The 12444-nt window shown below is 47.3% G+C and overlaps 1 protein-coding gene across 2 annotated transcripts in view; it reads right to left on the reverse strand.

The window, feature by feature from the left end:
• Positions 1-12444, reverse strand: part of PRKN (parkin RBR E3 ubiquitin protein ligase) — a 1201361-nt gene that overhangs the window by 209768 nt on the left and 979149 nt on the right. For both annotated transcript variants that reach the window (XM_052645487.1, XM_052645486.1), the window contains exon 8: positions 6769-6830. In XM_052645487.1, the coding sequence (XP_052501447.1) occupies positions 6769-6830 (62 nt within the window). The remainder of the gene's footprint in view (positions 1-6768; positions 6831-12444) is intronic.

Genomic DNA, 12444 nt, shown 5'->3' on the forward strand with positions numbered 1-12444 from the left:
ACTATGCCAAAGCCTTTGACTGTGTGGATCACAGTAAACTGTGGAAAATTCTGAAAGAGATGGGAATACCAGACCACCTGACCTGCCTCTTGAGAAATCTGTATGTAGGTCAGGAAGCAACAGTGAGAACTGGACATGGAACAACAGACTGGTTCCAAATAGAAAAAGGAGTCCATCAAGGCTGTATATTGTCACCCTGCTTATTTAACTTCTATGCAGAGTACATCTTGAGAAACGCTGGGCTGGAAGAAGCTGGAGTCAAGATTGCTGGGAGAAATATCAATAACCTCAGATATGCAGATGACACCACCCTTATGGCAGAAAGTGAAGAGGAACTAAAAAGCCTCTTGATGAAAGTAAAAAAGGAGAGTGAAAAGGTTGGCTTAAAGCTCAACATTCAGAAAACGAAGATCATGGCAACCGGTCCCATCACTTCATGGGAAATAGATGGGGAAACAGTGGAAACAGTGTCAGACTTTGTTTTTTTTGGACTCCAAAATCACTGCAGATGGTGACTGCAGCCATGAAATTAAAAGACGCTTACTCCTTGGAAGAAAAGCTATGACCAACCTAGATAGCATATTCAAAAGCAGAGACATTACTTTGCTGACTAAGGTCCGTCTAGTCAAGGCTATGGTTTTTCCTGTGGTCATGTATGGATGTGAGAGTTGGACTGTGAAGAAGGCTGAGTGCCGAAGAATTGATGCTTTTGAACTGTGGTGTTGGAGAAGACTCTTGAGAGTCCCTTGGACTGCAAGGAAATCCAACCAGTCCATTCTGAAGGAGACCAACCCTGGGATTTCTTTGGAAGGAATGATGCTAAAGCTGAAGCTCCAGTACCTTGGCTACCTCATGAGAAGAGCTGACTCATTGGAAAAGACTTTGATGCTGGGAGGGATTGGGGGCAGGAGGAGAAGGGGATGACAGAGGATGAGATGGCTGGATGGCATCACTGACTCGATGGAAGCGAGTCTGTGTGAACTCTGGGAGTTGGTGATGGACAGGGAGGCCTGGCGTGCTGGGATTCATGTGGTTGCAAAGAGTCGGACACGACTGAGCGACTGAACTGAACTCAACTGAGCACAATAATCCATGGGGTTGCAAAAGAGTCGGACACATCTGAGCAACTGCATAACGTAAGCACAATAATAGTAAAAAAAAAATATTAAAAATATTTGTTGAATAGGTGAAGGTTATTTCCTTAAGATTCTGGCGATTAAACTCAAAGAGGAGGTAGCTGGTAAGAATGGAAGTATGTTTGAAAGGTAGTGCTTCTGAAGACTCTCCAAACCCGCTGAACTTATAGATATCACATCTGTTTCCTTCGGGCTTCCCCGGTGGCTGAGATGGTGAAGAATCTGCCTGCAATGCAGGAGACTCGAGTTCAATCCCTGGGTTGGGAAGATCCCCTGGAGAAGGAAATGGCCACCCAGTCCAGTATTCTTGCCTGGAGGAATCCCATGGACAGAGGAGCCTGGTGGGCTACCGTCCATGGCGTCGAAAAGAGTCAGACACGACTGAATGACTAACACTTTCACTTTTTCACAATCTGTTTTCTTAGGGCCTATCTAGAACTTTGGAGTCACTCTACTTATATACAGTGTAATATCTTTGCTAAGTAGCTTGGAGTTGGTGGGTGAGGGTCGGGGGCTGAAAGAGGCTTTATCAATGTAAATTGTAAACACAAATCAGAGACAGGACCAAGAAGCTAAAGTACACGCATTGTGTTAAATTCCAAGGGGTTTTGATTGCACTTTTACTTTAAGAAGGTAATGATTTACAGTGTTTAATGATTTATTTTTAATTCAGATCTCAACAATCAAGTGCTTATTGAATGAAATTGAAAAGGAACCACATACAAAGCAATCAGATAGCTGGTGAGCATCTCTACCTTCCAGTAATGAATTCAGTAATTAACTAGTATCTGTACAGGTTTTATCAACTCAGTTTTATCAGCTTTTAAGTGAACATTACATTGATTATTTTTTAATTTTTTTCTTTTCCATTATGCTTTCTTTTTAATAGGATATTGGCTGTAGTTCCTTGCTACTTTGATTTTAGTGTCTACTTTGATGCTGCTAGTTCAGTCTATTGATGGATTGTAAATATTACTTAAATCAGAAATATTTTAGTGTAGCACTTAATATCTGCAACTTACTTTGCCATCTTATTTACTTACAAAAATTCTAAGAGATGACTGAACATTACTTTTCCTTTTTCTACAAACTGAAAAGCCAAGTTAGAGAATAAATGATCTGTCCAAGGGAAGTTGTAACACGCCAATGTAAAAATTTCATTTCGTCCTGTAATACGTAAGTTGCGTCAAGCATCCAGAGAGAGGCTGACAGTTTCAGGAGCTCCTGGGTGAGGCTGCCCAGCCCCACAGGCAGGGGTGGTGATGTTACTAGAATTCTCCACTGCTCAGCAGACCTCATGCCACTGTCTGCCCTGAGGCCACTAGGTCTTGGCCATGTGCCATCAGGATAGAAATATCCCCGGCTGCAGTGACCTGCTTATATCACTCACTGAAGAGATTCCTGGCTCCCTGGTCGGTTCTCCCGTCTGACCCCTGGCCCCACACATGGCTCCGTCCATCCCCTTTCCCTCTCATATCCCCCAGCTGCCCCAACTCCCGCCCCGGAGCTGGGAGAACTCAGAGTGAGTCAGCAGGATCTGCCCTGTAACCCCAACCCACCTACTCTCTCAATGTTCTTCTCACGTCCTTCCCCCACTGACCTTGGCTTCTGCCCCAGGATACGACTTGCCCTTCCTTCCACTTTACTTCCCCTTCCACCCTTCAAGTTTTTGCCACTGCTCCCTTTTGCATCACCTCATGGATTTTCAACATCCCCAAACACAACAGCTTTCCTTTCTCCGTCTGAAACCCCCCAGTTGTGATTTTCAAACCATCAGGCTCTGCCGTTTCTCTTTTACAGTCAGATACCCCCAGCTCCCTCCATCTCTCTTTCCCTCCCTGACCCATTTCTAGAAGCCCCAGTTCTTGACTCACCAGCACTCCCTCCAAGACTGTCCTGATGATAATTCTGGAGGGTCCCAGAGTCCACATGGGCCATCCTTTCCAAGTCCGTGCCCTCAACTTCTCCAGTCATCTTGTCCGCTCCCTTAACTCGGCCACCCTTGGGTCCTCTGCCTCTCACCTTGGCCTTGTCACTGCCGATCTCCACACCACCTCCACAAAACCCCAAATCCACAGAGTCCTTGAACCCACCGGGACCCGTAGCCAGCAGACCTTATTGCTTTTCCCCACCCCCTTTTTTCCCCCTTCTCTCCTCACCAAGCTGAAATCCCAGGCTCAGCTACTACACTCACACCCGAATGTCTGCCCTGCTTTCCATTTTCTCTCTCCTGCTTTTGTTTCACTGGGGTGGCTGGTTAGACCCTACCCTCTGCCTTTTCTGTATCTGTGCCCACACCAGTCAGCGTGACAGGAAAACCCCCAGTTTGATGGATCTCACTCCAAATTCAGCCATTTTCTACCCTTATTCACTCCCTACCCTCCTAAATGACACTTTCACCATCCTTTCCACTCTCTGTAAAACTCTTCGCTCACTTAACTCTCAAGTGATGCCTGTTTCCTGTGAAACACCCAGCAAAATCCTTCCTGTGTCTCCGGCGCCCCCACTGCCACCAGGTCCAGCCGTCCCCACTTAGGGCTCTGGCCAAACCTACACTCTGCGAGCTGTCAAATCCAGGGCGTTGCTCCTGACAAGCTCCTCTTCCCTCTGCATTATCCCCCTGCTGCCCTGCAGTCACTCCCATCAGCACATAAACATGGAATTTTTTTGCCTATAAAAAAGAAAAAAAATTTGATGCCACATTCCCTATCTCCAGTTACCTCATTTCTTTGTTTTCATTTATAGCTAAATTCCTTAAAAATAAAAAAAAGGACCTATATTCCCTCTTTCCCATTCTTCTCCCTTTTCCACTGAACCCAATCCAGGCAGACTTTCACCCTCACCAGTCCACTGGTCAAGGTCACAATGACCTCCAAATTCCAAATTCCAGGGCTCACTTCCCATCCTTGGCCTGCCGGTAAGTGCATGGCATGGATAATTATTTTTCTTCCTAGACACACTGTGTTCCTTTAGCTCCCAGTTTACACCTTCCTGGATGTCTTCTCACTTTATTCTGACCACACCTTGTATTTCACATGTTAAAACACTTTTTACATAAAATAAGCCTTAGATATGGTTGCTTCAGAACTCCTGTGTTCCCTTTACTCTCTACCAGGGATCTCTTCCAGGCCTCACCATGAAGCTTTCCTTCACATCTTTCAGGTCCTCACGTGCGTAACACCTGCCTCAGCGAGACTTTTCTTGACCACCTTGTATAAAATCTCAGCTCCCCCCAGCATGCATTGTCCTTCTTTTTGGTTTTATTTTTCCTCCAAGGCAATGAAAACTGTCTAACATATTATATGAAACTGTTGGTTGCTCAGTCTTATCTGATTCTTTGCAACCCCATGGACTATAGCTCACCAGGCTCCTCTGTCCATGGGATTCCCCAGGTAAGAATACTGGAGTGGGTAGGCATTTCCTTCTCCAGGGGATCTTTCTGACCCAGGGATTGAACCCGGGTCTCCTGCATTGCAGGCAGGTTCTTCACCATCTGAGCCACCAGGGAAGTCCAACCAAAAGGTGATGCCCCTCGGTGGGTTTGAACCACCAACCTTTTGGTGAGTAGCTGAACGTGCTAACTCGGCCGCAGAGACGTGGCGGCTCTGTTAACATATTATATACTGATCACGTTTGTGTGCATATAACATGACAGCTTTCCCCAACTAGAAGGTAAGCCTGAGAGGACTCTCTTTTTCACTTCTCTAGCCCTGTAAGAATCATATACAGCATAAGAGTATGTGCTTTTTAAGTATCCGTCGAATGAAAGGAGAAAAGGAAGGAAGGACTTGTGGCTTTTTAGGAGATAAAGGTCAGTACTGCTGTGATGCAGTATGTGGCCATTAGCACAACTGATCAGAGAAATAGTGACTTTGATTATGGCTTGATTAAATGCCTGGGAAAATGCAAAATGGCTTGAATGTTATGTAGATCTAAGGAGATGATTATAGTTGGCTTCTTTCCCTACTAATCACCCAGTGACTCTAAAACAAATATGGAAACAATCTGCAAATATTGGTACAAGTTAGAAGAGAAGGTTCTATTATCTGAGCAGAAATCTCAGGGTAACAATCAGTGATTTTTGCTTTAAGAAATCTCACTCACAGCTTTCACAGGAAAATAGCTGTGAGGGAATGGTGTTTTCATAAGTAGGCATGTTTGGGGTCTGTTATCAGCTCTTGGAACTGCAATATCTTCGATTCTGTTTCTATTTGAATAAACATCCCTGTTTGTTATTCCGGAAATTCACAGTCTGAAAACATGAACGAGGCATATTGTAACCTGTTAATTCAAGGAGCTGGAAGTGATTCCGGCTTTTCTTCCTCCCCGAGTTAATCCCCTTTTTGAAATCTCACGTTGGAGATGGAAGGTTCCACTTTCTGACATACACACACCAAACGAAAACTCACAAACCAAAAACCTGTTGAAAAACACTGAGCTGCTACACCTCTGACTACGTGTTCTCCGATCAGAGTGGGCAAAGGCTGCCTTTGGGAGTAAAAATCAATGAGAGGGTATAAAATAGGTCAACCACCATGCTGTAAACTACACGACATTTGTTGTTGTTTAGTTGCTGAGTTGCGTCCAGCTCTCTGCGACCCCGTGGACTGTAGCCCACCAGGCTCCTCTGCCCGTGGGATTCTCCAGGCAAGAATACTGGAGAGGGTAGCCATTTCCTTCTCCAGGGGATCTTCCCAACCCAGGGATCAGACCCATGTCTCCTGATCGGCAGGAGGATTCTTCACCACTGAGCCACCTGGGAAGCCCGTAAATTATATGGCTTAAGTATTTATTTTTTTAAAATTTGATTTTTAGCTTTTGGCTGCACTGTGCGGCATGTGGGATCTTAGTTCTCTGGTCAGGGATTGAACCTGTGTCCCTGCATTGGAAGTGTGGAGTCTTAACCACTGGACTGCCAGGGAAGTTCGGGCATAAGTATTTCAAGGATAACTTGACATCAGATTTGACATAAAAATATGGAGCCTGTAATTCCATATGAGGATTAAGAGATTTATTGCAAAGTGGTCAAAAATGTGTGTGTGTGTGTGTGTGTGTGTGTACGTATACATAGGTAATATGTAGCACTCTGAATTATGAGCACATCTATTTAGAATCTGACATATCTCACTGAGCACAACACAGCATTTAAATAATCAGCTTTAAATGGGCCAGCCATTTATATCAGTCACATGTTCGCATCCATTGAGAACGCGGCGGCAGAGAAGTACAGACAGCACACAAAATAGAAAATTCTGGCGAAGAGAGCTTGCACGTCCCCGCAGAGACATCAAACCCGGCCTGTCTGTGCCGATCGACCCCTTAGGCACAATTCCTCTCGGCACTTATTTGTTTGCTTATCGGCCACTACGCCGTACCTGCTCACTGCCGCGTCCTGAGATGAAATGCTCTGGCAGGTAGCAGATGTACCAATTAATAACCTGTCGGGTCTGATGGATAAGAGAGGGAAAGCAGGTTCCCACACACAGCGCCTGCATGGCTCCCTTCCCCATTTCAGGCGTGGGGAGAGGGAGCGGTCAGGAGACACCCCCCACCTCCCAGCAGAGAGTCTGCGTGGTCTCATTACTGTCTGTCTTCCATGACGCTCGGGGCAGCCTGTGAGAGGCTGACTTACCTGCTCTTCTCCAAGAATCCTGAAGTGATGGAGCTCTTTAATCAAGGAGTTGGGACAGCCAGCTGTTGGGAAGAAGAAGAATTAATCACTGATGAGTTATTCCCACTCGGTGCGGTAATGTATTCTCACTGCAGTCACGACTACGGGTGACCAGTGTCGCTGTTGGGAAGGACACAAATGCTCACTTACCTGTAAAACATGGTCTAATCAATGACCAGACAACACCACCCCGCCCCCCCCGCCCCCCCCATCCAGGGTACTCCGGCTGCTGCCAGCTCCCCACTGTGACTCTGTAGGAAGGAGCTGCAGTGACCCTGACCAGCTTTTTCTCCCCTTCCGATTGTGATCTGGACGTCGTGGGGCCTGAGGACACCATGACATTTCTGCCCAGCATGTCACTTATCACTAATACAGAGCTAGGGTTTCGTGGGGCCAGACAGGGTGAGTTGGCAGGTGTTGGTTCATTTCACTCATTTACCACCTCCAGGCGCGGCTTCTGCACACTGAGGGTGAAGGATGAAGATGGGGCAGCCGGACGCCCTGTCTTCATGGGATGGGGCTAGAGTTTAGAACTGCTCCTGGTTCTTCCAGGAGGCTTTGTCAAGACACTAAAGATGCTGCATTTCAGTTTAGAAAAGGTCTATTATGGAGTTTGTGCCCACCACCTTCTAGTTCTGCTCAGTCAGTGAGAGCCTACTCAAGCTTGATTCAGAGTTTCTTTCTTGAGTTGTAAAAAGAAATAAGTAAATAAATAAACCATGTGTGTTGTGTGTTCAGTCGCTCAGTCGTGTCTGACTCTTTGTGACCCAATGTACTGTAGGCCACCAGGCTCCTCTGTCCTTGGAACTTTCTAGGCAAGAATATTGGAGTGGGTTGCCAGTTCCTCCTCCAGGGCATCTTCCTGATCCAGGGATTGAACCTGCACAGGCAGGTGAACTCTTTACCACTGCACCACCTGGGAAGCTCAAATAAAGCATATCCAGACATATACACATACGTGTATGAGTATACATGTCTATCTGTCTGTCTGTCTACCTATGCCAGGGCATGCCAGTTCCTGTTTAAAAATGTATCCTATCCCTATCTTTTAAAGAGAATTATTCCACAGTATTAATTTGCCATCATTAATAACATAAGCTCTGGAAACAGAACTGATAGAGAAACCTGTTTCTTTGGGGTCAGATCTACGGATGACACGCGATGTTGCCTTTCCTGTTACGGAAAATGGGTTCTGTGAAAATGTACCCAAGCGACAGCTGAGGCTGAGCTGTCTCTGGGAGTCATGACGTGAGACGGTGGGAGGCACCAGGGACGCCGGCCTGGGGAGGGCGGGCGGCCGGGCGGCTGGGGAGGCGCTGTCTGCAGGGGCTGAAGGAGTTATCCTCCGTGAGAGGGGCTAGATGTGTGCGCTATTTTAGAAGGCAGGATTAGAGCAAATAGGTTAAATGACAGCAGGCATGCTTGGGTTCACTATGAATACATTTCTAATTTAAAATGGAATGTATTTCCTTACCAGCCGGTAACTGAAGGCTTTCAGACAGAGGCTAAATAACTATTTATGCAGAATATTTTAGGGATGGATTTGACTTGAGTTAGTTCCAATTCTGAAACTGTGGTCACATGAAATGCTGGAACAGAGATTTAGTCTTTGTTATTATATTCAATATATATTCATCTTTGATGTTATTGCATTTCATACTCTTGAGAAAGTGGTTCATAAATGTTCACTAAGGCAATACATTTTTAAAAAAAAAATGGACAAAATATATAAATAGGTGATGTCATCACCTGATGGTAGGCAAGAAAAATAAGTGGAAATGCAAGAAAAATAAATGGAAATCCCAAGGTGGATATTTTGGTGGAAAATCTGGTCAATCAATTGTCATAGGCACATCCTACCTACAAGGAAGGAAAGCTAGACCCTGACGCCGAAAGAAACCCTTGAGCTGTGTTTCTCCCACTGAAGGCCGTGAAGGCTTATAGCCCGAGTTCCCTTTTAGAAGCTGGTCATTTCAGAGTTGCTATTCTGATCTACGCAATTAGTAAAAGTCCATTCTGGGTCATTTGGTTGGCTGCCATTCAACCAAAAAACGTTGAAGAAATTCAGCCTCCTGTCAGTTCTTGGGAACAAGGGGTCATATTTTTGTTTTGTGAAAGTCATGAGGAGAGAACAGAGGTGGAAAGAATTCTCAGGACAAATTCCCAACAAGCCAGGGCTGTGTGGTTTGGTGCTAAGTTTACGAGGGGAGGAGTCACCCAGCCTGTCGCCTAGGGGGAGGGGTGACTAAGGCAATTGTTGAGGTTTGCCAAGCACCGGGTCGCAGGCACTCGGGGCCCCGTCTGCACTCTAAGGACCGGCTTAGTGTGGTAAGACAACAGCGCCTTCCACATGAAATCTGGAGTCAATTTGAATACTTTTGGTTTTGTGCTTTCATTTATATTTAATTTATACATTTTCATTTGGGTCTTCTAGCTGTATCGTGGAAAAAGTTCTACCTAAATTTATACCTGGACATAGTTAAGAAACATCATTAAAAATAGTTTCATTCAGGCTTCGAAGTTTTAGAGGATTCTTTGTTCCTTTACAAGTGGTCCTTCACATCTCTCCGACTTGAGAAAAACTGATTTGACTTATTTTAATGGCAGGTAAAAAAAGACACAGAATTTAAAATTAACCTACCTTCAGAATTTGTATTCCAACTTTCTCCGAAGATGTAACTGAAAGGATTGATGTCAGTGATAGCTCAAATGTAAACATCTTGAACAGATGACTAGCTAATTGCCTGAAACACCTGGCCGGTGCAACAAAATTTGATAAACAAGGACAGACATGGCGTCGAGTGAGAAGAGTCGTAAGAGGTCAAGGCGTTTAAGACCACGGACGGGCACCTGTCACTGTGCGCGTCACAGGAACGTCAGTGCGGGAGATGGACCGGTGCAGAGCCGGTGTGACGACGTGGCTCCACACGGGAAACGCGGAACCTGCAGGTGGAAGGAAGGCAGCAGTGCAGGGAGAAAGGGAGACGCTCGAGGAGGGGTGCAGGGGGCACGGAGAGCAGACGAAGACGTGAGGACAGGCGCCAGCGGCGTAATCTGAACTCTCCCAAGCACTTCACACAGGGTCCACACACACGACAGCGGATCGCCTTTGGAAGCCCCCGCTCTCTGCTTGGACCACATTATGTCTTAAGAGTGTGCAGTCGTGAGCTGCCTTCACGTCCCTGTCATTTAGTCTCTTCTTGAGATAACAGTTAAGAGGCTTCTGTTAAAATCGGAACATCAGATATCATGGCATCCGCTACAGGTTTTCCATTTCACCAAGAGTCAAGGCCAAGGGCCTCAGTGGCCTATGTAGGGTGCTTGGCTGCCTGGGCCGCTGTGTAGCCCCTTATCCCTCTCCCGCCGTGGGTCCCGGCAGCCTGCTCTCAGTTCTGACCACCCCAGACAGGCTCCTGTCTGCAGGGCCCTGGATTTGCTCCTCCCGCTGTCCAGAAAGCTCCTGACCCTGCTATCTGCACGGAGCGGTCCCCGACTCCTTCAAGTCCTTGCTCAAATGCCGCATTCTCAGTGAGGCTCTGCAGGACCACCCCGGGTGAAGCTGCAGCCTATCTTCATCCCCCAATCCGCCGTGACTGCCGCGTTTGCTCCATGGCTCTCATCCCCTTCTACGCTACTTTTCTGATACAGCACTTTATTTTCCGTCTCCTGCTGCTGAAAGGCAAAGGTGACAAGTGCAGGACCATTGCTTTTTCGTCACCGCTCTATCAGCTGTGTCCAAACCACTGCCTGGCTGGCTGAACTGTTCAACAGCAGCTGCCCCACGAATGAGTCATCCAAGCAGTCACTGCCCACCTAGCTCAGTGACCGTGACACTTAGGAGGGGCTCCTATCCACCCCTCCTCTCTTTTCACCATGGAGGCCTCGGCTCTGACCTCCAGCCCCCTGTGTGCTTTGCTTATCAGTTAGGTAGACTTTATCTAACCTCTAACCTCTCTCCCCAGCCTGGACCCCACATGGGAAGATGTCAGTGATGCTTGGATGTTATAACTCCTTTGTACTTATACTGTACCTTCTTTGCCAATATCCTATATCCAGTTCTGGGCTTCCCTTGTGGCTCAGCTGGTAAAGAATCCATCTGCAATGCAGGAGACCTGGATTCTGTCCCTGGGTTGGGAAGATCCCCTGGAGAAGGGAAAGGCTACCCACTCCAGTATTCCAGCCTGGAGAATTCCATGGACTGTATGGTCCATGGGGTCGCTAAGAGTCAGACACGACTGAGTGACTTTCACTCACTCACTATATCCAGTTCTGGGTAAACACTACCACCTGTTTTTCCTTCTCCTGTTCTAGTTCTGCCAATCACAGCTGGTGAAGCAAAAAGGGGCTAGAATACCTTCCAACAGAGATTCAACCCATCTGCCTGAAGGTGCATTCTTGTTGAGAATGGTGCTGCTGCAGTTCAGGGTCCACTCACTGTCAAGCCCTTGGTGCAACTTGTTCCTATGACTTGCCTTTGGCCAGCACCCTCTCCCATCTCCCTTGGGGATTCTTCCAAATCATCACCATCCTTCTCAATTAACCTTTAAAACTTCACTCTCAGAATAGGACCTCACCTGATACAGGTCCAGAATGCAAAGCTCTGGTGGTGAACGTGGAGGTGTGGGACCCGGGCCCCTGCAATGAAGGCTAGTGGCCACGCTGCAGGGGGACATGAGAGACGCTGTGCCCTGTCTCCAGTCTTCCTCAGCTGCACAGAGCCACCCCGACTGAGGTCACATCTTCCCCAGGACCCCCGAATCTGCTGTCTGGGTGAGGGGGAGGTGGACCTGCCCAACCATTTTGTCCCAACATGAGGTGCTGTCAGTCGACACCGGCTCCCAAGTCTCTGCTCACGTGGCAGTTCAGCTTCTCACTCGGCCCGATCTGGGTCTCTGCTCCTCCTTTCTCAGATGCACATCTCCATGACCATCTTGTCCTCTGTCCTCTACTTCTGACTTGGCTGCCAGAGAACCCGCTCTGTGGCCACCAGCAAATGCGCACGCTGTCGCCTCAGTCGTATCCTACTCTGTGCGACCCCATGGACACTATAGCCCACCAGGCTCCTCTGTCCATGGATTCCCCAGGCAAGAATACTGGACTGGGTGGCCATGCCCTCCTGCAGGGGATCTTCCTGACCCAGGGATTGAACCCGCATCTCTTATGTCTCCTGCACTGGCAGGCGGGTTCTTTACCACCAGCGCCACCATCCCTGAACTTCACGTTGTTGTTCAGTCGCTAAGTTGTGTCCGACTCTTTGCGACCCTATGGACCGTAGCCCGCCAGGCTCCTCTGTCCACAGGATTTTCCAGGCAAGAACACTGGAGCAGGTTGCCATCCTCTTCAAGTTACAACTCCTCTGCCTCGTCCCCCTCTACTCCTCCAGGATATGGTTCCTCCTCCTTAAAACAAGAGTCATTTGTCATCCATCCTAACCTGTCCCCTTCAGCTCCTTATGGTTTAACTCATCATTCACTCACTCTCCTCAAACTCTACCGCTCTGAAGCTTGTTCACTTCAAACCATATGTGTTATTCAAATCGTCCCCCTTTAAAAATTCAGCAAAAAAATCCAGCCTTGAGCATACAGTTACCACCCTCTTTCTTTCCTTCTCCTTCCATCCAATTTTCTCAAAAGAATA

The sequence above is a fragment of the Budorcas taxicolor genome, chromosome 9, assembly GCF_023091745.1.
Source record: "Budorcas taxicolor isolate Tak-1 chromosome 9, Takin1.1, whole genome shotgun sequence".
NCBI lineage: Eukaryota > Metazoa > Chordata > Mammalia > Artiodactyla > Bovidae > Budorcas > Budorcas taxicolor.